An 18745-nucleotide genomic window follows, 5' to 3' on the forward strand; every position below is an offset into this window, starting at 1 on the left:
TTGCGAGAGATGCCAAAGGATAATCCTTGCGACTCGTGTTTAAACTGGGGAATCTGGTGTGAATTAACCTCATGTGCATGTGGCACTTCTCAATGCTTTCTGTTGACTTGTAGGAAATGGCGAGCCTAAAAAGGCAATTCACAGAACTGCTGTCGGACATTGGATTTGTGAAGGAGGGGTTAAGAGCCAGGGACATGGAGAAGAGGTGGTCTCGAGGAGATGGTGTTTTGGATGCTACAGGAGAAGAGGTAACTGGAGCGTTAGTGCTTTAAACTGCTGCTTTAATCTCTAATCGGCCTTTGTAGCAAACGTTTGGTGTGGTGTGCTTGCTGGAGCAGGCTTGTCTCACTAGCCAATGTGATTAGTGATTGCCCTTTTCTTCTTTGTCAATCTACCATCCCTGCTCCCTTCTACTTTGGAGACTTGTATTATAACTTAAGTCTGGGGTCAGAGACTGAGGGAGTTAGCTGCTGGAGGCTTTTATACTCTTGGTTCTACAGCAACAAATCTGAGCTGCATGCACGCTGCCTAATGAATAGCCATGCTGCAATGGTCCTATGGCAGGACATGCAATTCCCACAGTGTGAATCTGCACAGGCAATGCGACTGGAGGTGAGTCGCTTTTCTGCACTCTCCTAGTGCAGCTTTCCAGTAGGTTTTCAGTATCGCCATAATGAGAGCTGTAATCACAATGGGACAGAGGTGTAGATGACTGTTGCGAGGTCCATGTTGGAAAGGATGGCTGCGCTCTCCTGGCCAGCTTTGTAGGGTGGAAGGCACTATGAATGAATCCAGGGAGAATAATAGATCCAAGGAAACCCAATGTCTGGTATGCACCATCTGATTTTTTTTTTTTAACCTCTAGTTAATTATCAATTGACGTAATTAACACACTGGAGTAGTTAAGGCTTGTCCACACTGTACAGTTCACTCGAAAGGCTGGCACACTGGTGTGACCACTCAAACGGGCCTGGCCCGAGTGAGAGGTGAGAGCAATCACACTTGAGTTGCTGGATCCACACTGGTGATTCACTCAGTCAGGTGAGGTGCTAGGCCTTCTGGGGGCACTTCCCAGGGTTCTTAGCAGCTCATGGTTCATATCCATGCTCTAATCAAAGCTGACTTGTGAATTCTTTCACAGCGTATTGTGGGATAACTTGTCTGTTCTTTCTGGGCACATGTACAGATGTGATCTTAGCCCGCCAAGTCAGTAAAGTGACCGACTTCCAGGTTGACGCACAGTAGATTGCTGTCTATGGCCTAGACAGCCAAACAGTGTGAAGGCATGGATCCAATCTGGAGCGATGACCTGTTCAAGATATGTTCATATACCTCACTCATGGCCATATTATCTGTGCACTGATACCAAATGTTGCAATTAATGCAACTCTCATTTTGGAAACAGGAGATAGATACTGGATATTAGATGTGGTTGAGGGCATTTCAGCCCTATGAAAGCAGGAGCGTGCTTTGCCAAGGAGATCACGCAGGCCATATGGAGCAGTAGAGACAGCTGATGTAGGTTTTAATAGCTGTGGAATCTCCTTATGCCGACTGGCAGGTCTGGAGCCGGGACACCAAGCGTAGAATGGTGAGACTACATCATCATGCAGACCTGGGATGGTTTGTGATTCACCTTAGGGATCAAGTACTTAGTAGCATAAATGTTTGAGGAGTGTCCAGATTAGCTCTGACAAACATTCACTATTGCAAATTAATTGGCAATTAGTTTAATTAAAGGTTTAAAAAAAGTGTAGTTAAAACATAACCTGAGAGTGCAGAATCCATTAACTGCTCCAAATAAGAAGTTACATAGTTGGCTCAAAAGAAGGATACCAACAGTGTCAGTAATTTAGTTTTAATATGAAGTCATGTTCTATAGTGAATCAAGAAATCCCTGGTTTTCATTGAAGGGTCACTGGTATAAGGCATGTAGGTAGTAACCTGGAATTGTAGTACTTATTGTATGTATGTATTTCACAGGCAAACTCCAATGCAGAGAACATCAAGTTGATATCAGCAATATTATGTGCTGCTCTGTATCCCAATGTTGTCCAGGTAAGAGGTTGCTATCTTCTTTTACATCCTGCTCCCTTTTGAGTGGCAGATCTGTACTGAATGCTTTGATTCTGCAAAAAGAACAGGAGTACTTGTGGCACCTTAGAGACTAACGAATTTATTTGCGCATAAACTTGTGTGGGCTAAAACCCACTTTATCGGAATGGAAAATACAGTAGGAAGATATATATACACAGAGAACATGAAAAAATGGGTGTTGCCATACCAGCTGTAATGAGTGATCAATTAAGGTGGGCTAGTTTGAGCTGGAGACAGACTGCCTCCTGTCCAAGGGTACGATACCTCCACCGAGCATGCTGCCCCTATTACTTTAAGCAACTGAACTCCAGTTTACAAACTCATGTAGCCGGCTATTGGTGTTATTCCAACAGACTTCTATTTTAGTGTGATCTTAAGATGCCAGGCACATGCATCGGTAGCCACCATAGGCCACAGTCTGAACATGAGCAGAAGGAAGTACATTCTGGGATGAAAGCTGGAACATTATAAAGCCGATCCCCAAACTGTATTGAGTAGTTTTGCAGAGTGCTGACAGTACTCTGGTAATGGGGTCTAGATACTTCCAAAGTCATCCTGGGCTGAGACCAAGCAAAAATGTCTTCTAAAAAGAATTTGTTTGAGAGTTATGAGCAACTGAAAATATTGGGTTAGATCAGGGATGGCAACCTATGGCACACGTGCCCATTTTTAATGGCCTACTCTTCTCCACCTTCTGCCCCCCCCCACCTCTTCCCACAGTGTGCTGGGTTCCTGCCCTTCCTCTGCCTCTCCGTCCTGCACTCCCTGCTGGCCGATCAGCTGATGGCCCTTGCGAGGGAGAAGGTTGGGAAGAAGCAGAGTCAGCGTGCTCGCTGCTCCCGGCGGAGGCAGAGAAGATGCGGGGACAGGGCCTTGAGGAATGGGGGTGGTGGAATAGGGGCATATCCCCTCCAGCGCTCTGCCCTAAGCCCTCCTCCCCCCCCACAGCCCTCTGCCCTGAGCCCCGCAGCCCTGCACAACCCCCAGGCCCGTGTCCTGAGCCCTGCACACCTCCCAGGCCCCTGCCCTGAGCCCTGTACCCCCCGAATACATACCCAGCCCTCTGCTTGACTCCTTCACACATCCCCCACTACCCCTGCCCTGACTCTGGCACCCCCAAACATACCCGGCCCCCCCCACCTCCTGCCCTGACACCTGCACCCCCTCACATGCCCCCTGCCCTGACTCTTGCACCCCACCACATACCCAGCCCCACACCCCATGCACCCCCCATATCCCCACCTCCACCCTGAGCACCAAACGGGAGCTCTTGCACCCCCCCCCGCCCCGATCCACACATCCCGACCTGCACCCCTCGCACCAAATGGGAGCTGCCCAGGTACGTGCCCCACACCCAAACCTCCTGTCCCAACCCTGAGCCCTCTCCCTCATTCTAGCTCCTAGCCAGACCCTTCACCCCCAGCCCTGTGCTCAGAGCAGAGAGAGGAAGAGATGGGCCAGAACCCGGGAGAAGGTAGGTACCCACTGTATGTGGGCAGGGCAGGGCAGGGACCCCAGACCGGCAGCCGGGATCCCAGCTGGCAGGAGCCAGCGGATGGAACCCCTGAGCGGCAGTGGGCTGAGCCGCTTAACCCACTGCCAGTCTGGGGTCCTGGCCACTGGCCCCGCACAGCCCGCTGCCGGTCTGGGTTTCTGGCTGCTGGACCCTTGCCAGCTGGGGTCCTGGCCACAGGCCCCGCTCAGCCCGCTGCCGGCCTAGGTGAACAGAACCCCAGACCAGCAGCAGGCTGAGCGGGCCAGCAGCGTAAGATCAACATTTTAATGTAATTTTAAATGAAACTTCTTAAACATTTTTAAAACCTTGTTTATTTTACAATACAACAATATTTTAGTTATATAATATGTAGACTTACAGAGAGAGACCTTCTAAAAACATTAAAATGTATTACCAGCACGTGAAACCTTAAATTAGAGTGAATAAATGAAGACTCGGCACAGCACTTCTGAAAGGTTGCCAATCCCTGGGTTAGATGTAAGCTGAAATGCAACACAGTAGCCTTTCTTAATAGCTACCGTAATACTTCATGTTGGTGTTGCCATAGTAATAGACCTCGGGTAAGACTGTTTCCTTGGGGCAGGAGATGTGAGAGAGATTTATTTTGTTACTATTTATTATCTTCACATTTAGGTGAAAACCCCTGAGGGGAAATACCAGTATACCAGTGCAGGAGCAGTTAAATTGCACCCAAAGGCAGAGGAGTTGAAGTTCGTTACAAAAAATGACGGTTACGTTCACATTCATCCTTCCTCGGTGAATTATCAAGTAAGGATTTTTTTCCAACTCAATAAAATACATTGTCTACATTTAAAAAAAAAGACATTACTTCAACTAAAAGCTGCTTGGATTATGAACTAGAGCATTGACCAGTCTTAAAAATACAGCAGCGGCATGATTGAAATCCTCTCAGCGATGGGTTTTAAATAATGGCACAGATCACGGGTAGGAACCTCTATTACAGTAGACGTCAGAAACTCAGATTATGAAGTTAAGTTTGCAGGGTCAAGCAACTTCATGGCCCAGATTTTCACAATTGCAAGAACACATGTTCATGCAGAGTTACCCTAATTGTAGGGGATTGTGCCTGTAGGGACCACCACAATTGTCCATGCAATCTCAGGAACTGTGCATGAAATGGCAACTGTTTATGCACGTAGCGTCTTTACACGGGCAAATTGACTGAACATGTGGGTGCATATTTCTACCATTGAAATACTTTATTTGTAAATCATTCACTGTTGAAATGCACAGTATCACTTCTTCGTATGAGATCAAATGCAATCATTTTCTTTGAAGGTGATGCTATCCCATTAATAAAGATCACATGAGGGAAACCTACCATTGAACGGGTGTTCTTTTTATTAAAGTGGTACATGGTAACGTTGTTCTCCTTTTCGAGGATACAAATTAAAAACTCATATTACATTGTTAAATATAATAGCCTGTTGGAGTATTGTAAAACTTAAGTGTTTATAAATCTATCCTGGTGAATCAGGCTGAGTTTAAACTAACATAAGAATGAACTACTTACACCTCAAACATGCCTTGCTGTCCTGCCTGGGTGTGGGAAACTCAAGGCACTGTCGGTAATTGGCTGATTTCGTATAGGCCTTGTGGCTGAGGTGGGTCCTGAGGAGAGATTGGAAAGACAAAAAGGTAGTGTCCTAGAGGATTAGTTCAGGGAGGCCATACTGCGAGCAGGGGCAGTGTGGAAGAGGCGTAGACATTTGTGTGAGATTTTGATGAAGGGCAGAAGACAGCGTGCACAGGAGACGAGGTGGAGGAGACAGGATTATGTTATATGTGACATTATGAGCTCTGCAATGACACGTTTTAGAAATACAAAGAAATCAATGCCATGTGGTCCCTGCGAGCAGCTGCAGCAAAACCCTTTTGCACTCGCGGGAAGGGCGGCTGTGCGGAGGAAGCAGGCACTGACTCCCAGGCAGATTCTGACGAGCAAAAGGGGAGAACAAGCAGAACCACTGGGCTTTCCCAACACCCAGGATGGATAAAAATCAATGATGGTTTTGAAAAAATAAATTCAGATTTTTTAATTTAAATTGGATTTTTTATCTTGTTGTTGAAATTACAAGTTTTTCTTTTTTAAATGCATCTATTTTAAAATCTGAATTTAAAACAAAATCTGTTAAAGCCTAAACTTATCCCTTAGAACATTGAAATAACAAAATACGCCTCTACCCCGATATAACATGACCCGATATAACATGAATTTGGGTATAATACAGTAAAACAGTGCTCCGGGGGGTAGGGCTGCGCAATCCAGCAGATCAAAGCACGTTCGATATAACGCGGTTTCATCTATAACGCGGTAAGAGTTTTTGGCTCCAAAGGACAGCGTTCTAGCGGGGCAGAGGTGTAAATATACCAACTCCATGAGCTTCTATCACAAACACTGAGTTAGAGGCTGCTTTTCTGTATAAAGAAAATCGGGGAAAACATCTAACGTTTGAGGCCAAGCTTTATCAATATGGCACAGTAAGTCAGCCCAAGTAACTTAGGAGACTGGATCTTTTTCAAGAGACTTAAGCGAGTAAGAGCTGACGTGCTTTGGTTTAGGCATATTTGAAAATGTTCCCAGGCTGATATGAAATAATCAGTTTAATTCAATAACTGCAATTAATCCCTCGGTTTAATAAATCCTGTAGTTTTAAGTGTGAAATATGTTTTGATAAGAGATGTTTGTGTGTCTAAAACATTGAAGGTTGTTTTTTATAATAAAAATAAATTGTATGTGCCATTTTATATGCACAGGGCAGCGAGCAAGCCCGTAATCTGCAGGGGAATGGGAATCAGATTGATTCCGTAACTGACTGAAAATGTGTGCTCAGTGACACTAATGTAGTCGCCATTCTTACTCGTAACTGACTGCAACCCTCTGGCATTGAATGTTCCAGACCAGGCACTTTGACAGCCCCTACTTGGTGTACCACGAGAAGATCAAAACGAGCCGTGTGTTCATCCGGGACTGCAGCATGGTGTCGGTGTACCCGCTGGTCTTATTTGGAGGAGGGCAGGTCCACGTTCAGCTGCAACGGGGGGAGTTTGTCATTTCGCTTGATGACGGATGGATTCGTTTCGCAGCAGCCTCCCACCAGGTAATGAAACCCACAAGCAAGATTGTGAGTGCTTCAAACCTTGCTCAGCTTCTGCAACACACAGAACATGCAGATGTCGAGTACAGGGGAGAAGTTATTTCATGATAATTGGGGTGATGTTTCCCTGTTTGCTTCAGGTGGCAGAGCTGGTGAAAGAACTGCGCTGTGAACTAGACCAGTTACTCCAGGATAAGATCAAGAATCCCAGCATGGATTTATGCACGTGCCCACGAGGATCTCGTATCATTAGTATGATTGTAAAGCTTGTGACCACCCAGTAAGCTGAGAAGCACTTTTATAAAGACCCACTGCTAATTGCTGCTCGGAAATGGATTCTGATACCGCAACGCTTTGGTATTGTCAGTGTATGGCGCTGATCCTGGTAGAAGTAACTTGGTAAATGCCATTTTAGCTTTCGGAAAATAGTCAAAGAAATAAACCTAAGCAAAATGGCTTCTGCCAAAAATGAAAGGGTCACAGAACAAACTAGGGAATGGGAAGCTGGCAATTCTCATGAGAGTAATAGAAAACTCCAAATCAGAGAAGAAACGCAGAGAATTTGTTGTTTTTTTTAACTGAATCCTGTTAAGTGCTGGGAGTATGTTTTATGTAGGCGCATTTTTGTCAGTGTTGTATTTTTTCCAGTATAGCACTTTCGACTGACTTTTGTTAGGAAGATCAAGGAATCACGTGCCATGCAGCTTGCCCTTGGAGCCACATCATTACCTGGGCAGGGAGAGAGAGAGAGCGAGCGCGTTACCTGGTCAAGCTGCCCAGAACTTTTCTAAATTCAGTATAAACCACTTGGCCAAGAATTGCACCTTCACGAGCTGTTTAGTCTGAGATCTGCACTTATCAGTCAGTTTAGGATACAGCAGATGTTAAATGAGCTCCGTTTAAGGATTAGTCTGTGAGTTGGTCATTAAACTAGTGGATTCATCTTTGAAACTAAGTGCGTTGGGCTCTCATCAATGTGCAAAAGCTGGTCTGTCCCGAGTTCTTCATTGAGCTGAATGTTGGGGCTTATTTGAACCTGGCTCTGACCAGTCCCATTATGATTTCATATCCTGCCCGGGAGTAGTGGGGTTGCACCACGAGTCTTATAGGGCAGTGGGACCCCAACTTCTCCTGTCATGCCCCCACTCACCATACCAGTAATGAATCTGTCCGTGCTCCCTCGCCCATTACTGCACAGCCGAGGCTTCCTCAATTGAGGATGGGGGACGAGCTGGGGCTAGAAGCAGAGCTGACCTGGTGGCAAAGAGGGAATGAGGACAGAGCCAGACTGGGGCTGGAACAGGGGGCGGGGCTGCGGCTGGGGGCGGAGTGGGGCTGGAGGGGTGTTCCCTCCCCACCCCCCATGGTGGCTGGCCTGAGCCCTGCCACGCACCCCCCTGAACATTCCCCTGCACCCCCGTAGTGGGTCGTACCCCACAGTTTGGGGGCCACTCTTCTAGGGTGTCTCTGCTCAGGGAGCTGGGACTTGCACATACATGGCTACGTCCAAAGCCCGCTGAAGTCAGAGGAGCTTTTCCATTCGCTTCAGTGGGCTTTGGACCAAGCCACAATTCTCCATCCAGCCAGAAGAGAGACGAGACCTTTACATCTCAAACTGAGTTCAGTAAATGATGGTTATGCTAGAGACTGTTTTCTGCTCTCATCCCTGCTGGCTCTTCCTCCTGAACAGCTGCTTGGCAAAGGACAAAGCTGCTCAAATACATTTACACCCTTCTCTTCCCAGAAGGGCTGGAGTGTTTCCTCCATGAGTTTCACTGACATTGATCCACCTCTGGATGGTAATCAACGTGAATGTGAAACTCTGCTACATAACAGGAAATCACCCTGCTTGTGCGCACTGGAGACCAGCTGAAAAGAAGTCACATGCTTCAAAGTTGTAGAAGCTTTCTAGCCAAACCCTCGTGGGCAGAGGCAACCTGGAGCACTCAGGACTGATCATGAAATCTGGAGCCCCCCCACCCGCTCCCGCAGTGCTGACTTTCAAAGAAAGAAAGATGTTTCTAGCAATGGCTGTTCAGTGCCCCGTGGGAAATACCTTCCTAGCGGTTGCCATCCGTTCCTTTGTCAATAGGAAGCCATGTAACAAATCTCATTTGGCATCATCAATAGAGGGAATGAATCCCCCCTTCACGTCTGGAACTGGTCCTTTTGCAAGAGGGGCGAGGAAGATGGTTGAGCAGGATGGGGAGGTTGGCACTGCCACTTTGGTTCGTGTTCTGTGGTTAAACGGGACTTCATGTGTCAGGCTGCTCTTCAGGTGCATTGAAAAGTTACAGAACATCCAATCAGGATTGGAGTCAACAGAGCTGCGGACCAGTGCCCTGGTGGAGTTATTGCCCGGGGGTGGAAGACGTGTGACTGCTCAAAGCTGCCCAGGGTGGCTTTAAGCAGAAGCTGAGATATGGTTTGACACAATCCGATTTTACTCTTGTTATGGATTGGACTCGAAACAGGGACTTCGTTTTTACACATAGGTGTTGGGCGCTCAGCGTTCCTGTGACGTAGGTGACAGCTGAGAAGCAGAAGCCTCAGGGGCATTGTATGTTAAAGCATTTCCCTACCATGGAAGGATCCTTTGTGCATGGCCTTTGCCCGCTGCTTGCGGAATGTTTGACTAGAAGCACTGTGACTGCAGTTGGCACAGTGGCTCATTGCTTCCCGGGGGAGATGCTGGTCACAGCTGAGCTGCATCGGCACAATTACCCGGGGAAGCCTGCGCATTCCTGATGGGTGCTGGCTATTGCTAGCAGCCCTCCACCTCTTAACTAAACTGGCCTGTTCCTCTACAAGGGAATTGTGCAAAGTGCCTCTTGAAAGCAGTGAATCAGTCAGCCCTGGAGGTAGGAGGAGGACAGAAGCCTGCTTTGTAAAACACACGCATCCCACTGCGAAGGGATCTGTCAGAACGGGCGGAAAACCATGCTCCGCGTCAGTCAGAGCAGTCACAGGAGAGGGTAGTGGGCTGGCCTCTCTCCTTTTGGTAGCATGGGTCAAGTTTCCTAAAGGCCACCATTGGGCCTTGTTTCCTTGCAGCTCACAGCAAAGGAGGAACGCCCACCTTGCCCGGGGGCCTGATGCCAGCTCCCTCCTTTCCCCCTGCCGTCCCTTCTGTGCTGAGATTCTTCTTGGCGTGTAGTGGGTGACCCACCGGTTGGCAGCTGTGTCAGAGCAACACTAAAGAGCATGAGAGACAGCAGGCAAATGCTCCAAGTCCCACCATACAGGGAGCATGGTCCCAGGTGTGGGGAATGAGTCGGACACCAGCAGAGAGAGTTCCTTGCCCTCCAACTTACTAAATGCTTTTAAAGGGATGTCTTTGCAATAAAATAGCAACCCGCAAACTCTGTTTGGGGCGTAAGTGAGGTCCCCGCTGTCTGACGTCCTGAAACCAGCCCCTACGGGAGCACTGCATTGCCTTTCCCCTTGGGACGTTCTTAGAGTCGCAGCTTAGAACAAGGTAAGTTCTGAGCATAGCCATTTGCTGAAGGAGAATATGGGAGGACGGCTAGTAAGAGAGGGAAGCCTGAGTGATTGCAATGGGGAAGGATTTAGACTCTTTAAAAATTGGTTTTTGTTCACATCCATTTAACTCAACCCTGCCCAGCAGCTGGGAGAACATAAGACTGGCCATATGGGGTCAGACCAATGGTCCATCTAGCACAGTATCCTGTCTTCTGACAGTGGCCAATGCCAGGGAATGAGCAGAACAGGTAATCGCCAAGTGATCCATCCCCTGTCACCCATTCCCAGCTTCTGACAAACAGAGGCTAGGGAAACCAGTCCTGCCCATCCTGGCTAATAGCCATTGATGGACCTGTCCTCCATGAACTTATCTAGTTCTTTTTTGAAACCTGTTATAGTCTTGGCCTTCACAACATCCTCTGGCAAGGAGTTCCACAGGTTGACTGTGTGTTGTGTGATGAAATACTGCCTTTTGTTTGTTTTAAACCTGCTGTCTATTAATGTCATTTAGTGACCCCTAGGTCTTGTGTTATGAGAAGGAGTAAATAACACTTCCTCATTTACTTTCTTCATATGATTGATAGATTCAGGCCTCTGGCCCTTCTGTTAGTGGTTGAGAGCCTGGTCGCCCCAGCGATGATCTTCAGCGAAGTCCCATGACAAAGGCAGTGAAGGAGCTTGCTATTTCTACAGTAAAAATAGGGGTTAGGGAGGAGAGAAGGTTTGGGCTTTTTTCTACTTTGGGGAAAAGGCACCAACCATTTTATCTTCTTTGTGGGTCACCTTTCAGGAGAACTTGGCGTGAGCACTGTCACGGTTCAGCTGCAGTCATTACCCTTTGCTGCTATTTGACTAAGTCAGTTTCCTGGGAGATGTCCCACTAAAGAAGATGGTTGTTTTAGCCAGGCCCCATTAAGGGTACTGGGGCGGTTTCCATTTCAATAGCCTCTTTTGTACCAAAGTGCTTTACGGATCCTACAGATACAAGACCAGAGGAGAGCAGTCACCAGCGGGCACAGGAAACATCCAACGCTGGTGAATGCCGGGCAGTGTTTGCCCAGGCCGTGAAGCAGCAGCTCCTTGCCCTGCCAAACACGTTCTGGGCTCTGAGGGCTCACAAAGAGTGGACAGTCCCCATCGTTCATTCTTGACTCAAAAAAATCGCAAAGTAAAATATATGGAACTCCATTTATCTGCATCGAGGAGCGAAGGCTCTGCCAGCCCTGCCCAGAGCGCAGCCTGTAGCACCAGGCCCGCTTGGTGTTTCAAACCCAGTGCTTAGAGCCCTAGGTTACAGTGCTCCAGCAGAGCCTAGGAACTTTCTCTCTCTCTCCAGAAAATGCCTCTGCCAAACATCCCTGTTCCTTCTCTGCCCTGGCTCGGCATGAAGCAAAGCTAAGAATCAGGGTGAAGTGTCTGATCTCGTGCTACGCTGTTTGAAGAGGCGACGGTCTCAATCCCTGGGAGTGCTTTCTGTGTTTAGATGAACAGAACTCCATGTGGCAGCCTTACAAATCTCCACAACTGAAACATTTCTTAGGCAATGGATGACTTCAGTAGGGTCAAGTGTTTGCACTAAAAATACAACTGTTTTATAACTGGTATTTCCTCTCCAGAACAGTGTGTCAACTATGTTGTGTGTCCATACTACCAATCTGCCTACATGTGGTTGTACCAGTGCATTCTGGGAAGATCTGGTCTGCTGTCTCAATGCCTCAACAAGGAATAGAGTGCTGAGAGGATACGCTGCCAGAAGGGGGTGGGGACATGCAGCTCATAGCATGAGCTCTCTCACACATTCTTGTTGCTAATTCAGGGATTATATGGTTATCATTGTCCGGGTCTTCAGCAGATTATTTCCCAGAAGTCGCTCAGGTGGTTTGCTTCGCTAGCATGTATAATAGTATCTGACCGAGCACTTCAAAACCACTGTGGTAAAGAAGTGATGCTGAGTTAATGACATAGGATCCTACACATTTCTTGGTTAGGTTTCTGTAGGGGAGACCACACACTCTTTGGGGCAAAGACTCTGTCTTCCTATACATTTGTACGGCACCAAGCACATAAACTCATAGATTCTAGGACTGGAAGGGACATCGAGAGGTCATCGAGTCCAGTCCCCTGCCCTCATGGCAGGACCAAATACTGTCCACACCATCCCTAATAGACATTTATCTAACCTACTCTTAAATATCTCCAGAGATGGAGATTCCACAACTTCCCTAGGCAATCTATTCCAGTGTTTAACCACCCTGACAGTTAGGAACTTTTTCCTAATGTCCAACCTAAATCTCCCTTGCTGCAGTTTAAGCCCATTGCTTCTTGTTCTATCATTGGAGGCTAAGGTGAACAAGTTTTCTCCCTCCTCCTGATGACACCCTTTTAGATACCTGAAAACTGCTATCATGTCCCCTCTCAGTCTTCTCTTTTCCAAACTAAACAAACCCAGTTCTTTCAGCCTTCCTTCATAGGTCATGTTCTCAAGACCTTTAATCATTCTTGTTGCTCTTCTCTGGACCCTCTCCAATTTCTCCACATCTTTCTTGAAATGCGGTGCCCAGTACTGGACACAATACTCCAGTTGAGGCCTAACCAGCGCAGAGTAGAGCAGAAGAATGACTTCTCATGTCTTGTTTACAACACACCTGTTAATGCATCCCAGAATCACGTTTGCTTTTTTTGCAACAGTATCACACTGTTGACTCATATTAAGCTTGTGGTCTACTATGACCCCTAGATCTCTTTCTGCCATACTCCACACTGGAGCTCTAATTCTGACTGTTGCCCTCAGGCGTTAATGCCATGTACAATGAAGCCTGGCTCATCAGAGCTGCCGGAAGTGGCCGCCTGTGTGGTGTTCAGGAACGCCCATATGCTGTACCTGCCTTCTGAGGAGTCTTGGGGAGCCCAAGGCTGGACCCACAGCAGGAGAACATCAGCACAGAGGTGAAGACCTTGTGAACCCGGATCCAGTCAGGTGCTGGGAGAAGATCACAAACTACAGAACCGTGTCACTTGTCTTGTCTTCATGATCCACATTTCTGCTGGGTAAACCTGAAAGGAGCTGCACCAGATCCTGCTCTTGGTGATGTTGGTGGGTTTGCAGGCGTTTACCTGAGGGTAGAGTTTGGGCCATTATTTAAAAATCAAAGGCTCAGAGCTGGGCACAACCATGACTGGAGCTGCAGCCGGAAAGCTGATGCCCCGTTTCACATTCAGCTGAAAGTGAGGGAGATGTTGCTGTCCTTCCGCACCCCCTCCCGTTTTGTGTTCTTGCAGGGAAGGCTAAAAGACACCGGCTGTGACAGCAACATCTCCATCACTTTCAGCTAAATGTGAAACGGGGCGTCAGCTTTCCTGCCACAGCTCCAGCTGTGGGGCACTAATGCTGGTACCAGGTAAAAGCTGCTTCTCGTGAGCTAGTGGCTGGTAAATCTTGGAGAGGCATTTCCCACAGGCCTGTAGGGGGTAAGCACCAAGTTTTGCTTGGGTCATTCAAGGCCTACTGCCTAGGGTGTGTTGGCAGCTGGTGCAGGGCTGTGATTCGCGGTGCACGGAGACATACCCCTGGTAGCTCAGAGCAAGCGAACTCACTAAAAATAGAGGTGTTGCTGCAGGGGTGTGAGTAGCAGCAGGGGCTGGCTGCCAAGTCCGGTCCCACCCGAGACCCGAGGTACTTCCAGTCCCTCCTGCGACATGCACTGCTGCAGCGCCACTGCTGTTCAGTGAGTTCCCTTGAGAGAGCTAGTGGGGGGCTGTCCCCTCGAGCTGGAATTGGTACCTTGCGATTCCAAGCGGTGACATCGTGCACGCTTAGGGGTCCGGGTGGCCACTTGCAGCTGGATTCTTTTGGCATCCAGTCGTAGTTATTGGAAGGAGAAACGTAACATAGTTCTGGCCACAGACACGTCTCGCTTGCCAGAGCTTATCCTTTCTTTCCAGCATGACTCGTGCTCATATGTGACTGCAGCCGCCCCCCCACACCGGGCTAGCGGGAGAGGCTCTGATGGCTGGATGAACCCAATGCGCCTTGGCGAAGAGAGTGAGTCTGAACCTTTGTGCTGGCCTGTGACAGAGCACGGAGCGCCGGGAGCTGCCGTCTAAAGTGAGTGGACTAGAGCATGGCAGCAGTGCCTGTTTACCAAGAATTAACTGGAGAATTTTACTCCAGGCCTCAGTCCTGGTTTGAAATAAGGTCATAACATGAAGGGGATCCTCTGAACACAAAGAGCTTATGTGAGCAGAGCTGGCCTCTCCCAGCTCAGAAGAGCATGCTGAGAGCGTGACCGTTTGGTTATCCTCTGTCCGAGGCCTGTGGCATTGAGGTTTCTCAGTTCAGAAGGCTCCATCCCTCGGGCAGAGGTTGGGCCATGAGATGTGACGTAAAGTGGCACTGCTGAGGTTTGTCTGACAGAGGCGTTTAATGCATATTTCTGTTCTGTATTAGGACAGAAGCAGGGTGAGGTTCTCGTGCAGGAGGCTGCTGCAACACTTTCTAGGCTGTTAGTAATCAAGGAGGCTGGTAAACACCCTGTAATAGGGAAAATTGCCACACCAGAAGGACTGCAGGTCGGGCTTTAGGGGCATCAGCAGATTTGGGGTAGGGAGACGACTCCAGGGCCAGTGGGGCATCAAGTCAGGCCTGAGAGGCATTGGCAGAGCAGGAGGGAGGGAATGGAGCCCAGGGCTGGGCTAGCAGGGGCAGGAGTGAGGGCCACGGGCAGAGCCGTGTGTGGAAAGCTCATCCCAGGCCAGGCTGTGCTCTGGCAGCGCCAATAATTGGGCAGGGTTTCATAGCCTAAATTTCATGTCAGTTTCTTTTTATCAAGTTGCTCTTTTGCTGCCCAGAGCACCCCCATTAACCCTTCCTCGCCTGCGCCTTCGCTGCCAGGAAATGCTCCCAGGGTCACGGCTGTGTCAGCTCCCTTTCATGGGGTGTGTCCGGCCTCCCTGCCCCCCAGGGCTTCACTCCCGCCCCAGCACCTTTGCAGGCTGATCTGCATGGGGCAGCCCCACTGGCTGCTGTGGTGGGTGTGGGCGCAGTGCTTGGCGTGGGCTGTTTCCTTCGCCCGTCTCACATCGCCGCTGGCCAATAAACCAGCCCCTAGTCCCCCTGCTCCGTACGCAGCGCGAGCCTCAGGCCTGGGACCAGCTTGGCACCTTGTCTGGACTGCAGCCCAGCTCCAGCTCCCCCCTCGGGAGCTTGAGCCTGGGACAGGAGCTGGTGGTCTCCTCCTCTCCTCTTTGCCTGTATCTCCTTCCTCCGCTGTCCCCCACACACTTCCCTTCCTCAGGAGCCTTGCAGGCTCAGCGCAGGTGGAGGTGGCTGGGGGAAGGGGAATTCCTGGCCTTTAGGTCTCTGAGCCGGGGGGAGGGCAGCACAGAAAGGGGCAGGCTGTGCCCCAAGAGCTTGCAGGCCAGAGCAGACAGCTGAGCCAAAGGGGGGGCGGGGGGTTGGGTCTGTGAGCAGCACCCAGCTGGCCAGTACTGACCACAGCTTGGTCCTAGTAAGTCTCCGGCTCACCGAGAGCAGGTTTGAGCCCTGCTTGCAATCACCCAGAACTGCTGGCAGCGGCAGGCCCATGGGCACAGCTGCCTGTGGGTTGGGAGCTGCCCCGTGGAACCAGCTGAGCCTGTGGGCGATGGGGAATCGGTGGGACCTGAGACGCGGTCGGGTTAAGGCTGCAGGCAACACATTGTGCAGTCATTGAAGCTGAGCTCCTTACTGTATTGTTTTGCACCTAATGCTTGCAACCCGCTGTAGCCAACTGAGCTGTGAGCGCCCTGGGGCCTGAGGTGCCAAATGTCTGCCCGCATTCGAGTGTAACCCCTCGGGGAAGGACCGCAACCCCCAAGCCGTCTGCTTCACAACGCGAGCACAGCCGGAGCCAAGCCAGCGGCTCCTCACCAGCCCCACAAAGCAATGAAGGACGTATGGCACAAAGTCGGAGGCAGCGTTGTGTGACACCTGCCACTGTGCGGGGCCATCACACTCCACTCCAAGGCAGGGCTGGGCAGTGTGAGCCAGGAGACCGATGGCTGCTTCTGTGATGGGAGGCAGGCTGAGGGTCAGAGGGCGGGAGCTGTTTGAGGCCCTTTGGGGGCAGGGGGGTGGAGAGGGGAACAGGGTGCTGCCCTGCAGCAGGACACTACTAGTGCTTCTCTTGCCTGCTTGCCTTGACTCCTGCTTTTCCAACCATTCCCTTTTCATTCCTTCCCATTCACCACATGGGAACCCCCCCCCCCCAGCTCAGAGCTTGCCCCGTCGCCCTGTGGGATGTGATCAATCCACCCGGCTGCTGCCTGTCAGAGCTCGATGACACCTGGAGCATGGGTTTGCATCCCTGACTAAATAGCCACGGTGGGACCTAGTCTCTTGAACTGACCTACTTCCTTTTTAAACCAGTTAGGGTTTTGGCCTCCACGCCATCCCTTGGCGCTGCGTTCCACAGGCTGACCGTGTGGTGCGGGAGGTACTTCCTTATGGTTGTTTGAAACCTTCGGCCCGTTAATTCCATTGGGTGAGCTGACGGGACAATAACACGTCCCCGTTTATTTTCACCACCCGGCATGATTTTAGCGCCTGCTCTCATAGCCCCTCCCTTAGCCATCTCTCTTCCAAGCCGAAGAGGCCCAGTCTTTTTAATCTCGCCTCGTCTAGCAGTTGGTTCTGCCCCCCCCCCCCAAAAAAAACAGTTTTGCTGCTCAAAGTCTCATGTATCTAGTTTGTGACTGGGGGTCTGTTTGTGATGAGACCTGCACGTGGGATTCAAGGGGGGGGGGCATGCCATGGCTTTCTACAGTGGCATTAAAATAGTTTCTGTCATCTAACATGCTGTTTGCTTCTTTGACTGTCCTGCACATTGAGTGGATGTTTTCAGAGAACTGCCCACAATGACTCCAAGAGCTTTCTTGAGTGGTAATAGCTAATTAGACCACACTGGGTCAGACTAAAGGGCCATCTAGCCCAGTGTCCTGTCTTCTGACAGTAGCCAATGCCAGGTGCTTCAGAGGGAATGAACAGAACAGGGAATCATCACGTGATCCATCCCGTCGCCCATTCCCAGCTTCTGGCAAACAGAGGCTGGGGACACCATCCTGTGGCCTTCACAAAGTTCTCTGGCAAATTATTTACCTCAGTTTTTTGCTTCTAGCCTTTGTTTCCTATTTTTTTGAACCAGACACTGATCCATGAGTGGCCTTTCCCTCTGATCCCAGGACTGCTTACAAGCCTTTGGGGAAGGAACATGGGCTAAGGCTTTCTGAAGTACACTGTGTCAACGGGCTCATCCGTGTCCACATGGCTGTTGACGCCTTCTTGGTTCTTCCACCTGAATGTATCACAGCCAGCTGTGCGCTTGCTGGCTAAAAGGCCCTCGGTCTCCACGCCTCTGAGTCTGCTGCCACTCTCCTTCCTCCAGACAGCTCAGAATCATTCTGGCTCTCAAACCCCCCACCCCTCCTTCACTTGTTGGGCTGTCAGTCAGCCTGGCTCCCCATAAGGAATATGGTCTGCAGAGGAGCAACGGATGCTGAGGAGGGAAAGTCATGAAGCGTAGGTTAGAGTGGACCCAGCAGGGAGCGGTCAGGGTCTGAGAGCCCTTAGCCCCTGCAGGCCCAGCCTTGGGTAGGATGAGTCGCCATAGGTAGGTGTGGGGCCATTGAGCAAAGCATGGGAAGCAGGGAGAGCGGCGGGAAGAACATCAGGTCGTGGAGACCTCGCTGAGCTGAGAGGAATTAGAAAACTGAGCTTTCTGGGAAACTTGGGGATGATGCAGTGGGGGCAGGTTGCCATGAGGTGGCCCTGGCTAGAGGACTGGGAAACCACACCGGGCTCAGGGCTCTGTTTGAAACAGTTGTAACTTTATTAACGGGATTTTCTCTGAGATGGGCTCCGTTCCCTAACAGCACATCACCTGGATGAAACCAAACAAAGGGCAGAAGACACCAATGAAAAGATAGGCAGGCTTTTAATGGCATGATCGACAATCCCCTTTTCAGAACAAATCTAATAATGACAGCTGCGTCTGATGCATCATCAGCTGGTCCAGGACATGATCCGGCGGTTGGCAGGTGGATTTGTACACAGCCAGAGTCTCTGTGACACGTGCCAGGCTTGATGGCTGAGACGTTTGCCATGCAGTTAGCCCAGCTTCGCCGTCCTTGGTGGTGGTTGTACATTCTAATTGCAACGTGTAAACATTCGAGTGGCTTTCCTAAAGAGTGCACAGAACGGAGGGAGGTGGCGCCAGGGGCCCCGCTAGCAGGGCCGGGCAGACAGGCCCGGGGAGCAGAAGTCCTGTCTCCGGGTCAGAACACTTTGCTTGGCTGAGAAGGAAATTAACAGAGTTGCTCCAGGTGTCATGTCTGCAGTTAAGAGCCACGTGCCATCACTTCGGGCAGAAAGCTACAATGGTGCCAGCACGTAATACAGCCCCGGCACAGTGACACCTGTTCCCAAAGATACTGTTTCCCTGGCTTTGCCTCACAATCCTTGGAGCCCCATGTATGGTCCCTGCCTACGCTAGAG

At 50.0% G+C, this 18745-nt stretch overlaps 1 protein-coding gene across 3 annotated transcripts in view; it reads left to right on the forward strand.

Annotated features, from left to right (window-relative positions):
* Positions 1-7683, forward strand: part of DHX57 (DExH-box helicase 57) — a 32544-nt gene extending 24861 nt beyond the window's left edge. For 2 of the 3 annotated variants that reach the window (XM_030558140.1, XM_030558139.1), the window contains exons 20-24: positions 114-248; positions 1984-2058; positions 4247-4381; positions 6535-6735; positions 6873-7683. In XM_030558140.1, coding sequence (XP_030414000.1) covers positions 114-248; positions 1984-2058; positions 4247-4381; positions 6535-6735; positions 6873-7016 — 690 coding nt within the window. In that variant the 3' untranslated portion in view covers positions 7017-7683. Of the gene's footprint in view, positions 1-113; positions 249-1983; positions 2059-2817; positions 3182-4246; positions 4382-6534; positions 6736-6872 lie in introns of those variants that run through there. The other variant, XM_030558141.1, reaches the window with a different exon arrangement.
* Positions 7684-18745: the final 11062 nt, after the last annotated feature.

The sequence above is a fragment of the Gopherus evgoodei genome, chromosome 3 (assembly GCF_007399415.2).
Source record: "Gopherus evgoodei ecotype Sinaloan lineage chromosome 3, rGopEvg1_v1.p, whole genome shotgun sequence".
NCBI classification, from domain to species: Eukaryota; Metazoa; Chordata; order Testudines; family Testudinidae; genus Gopherus; species Gopherus evgoodei.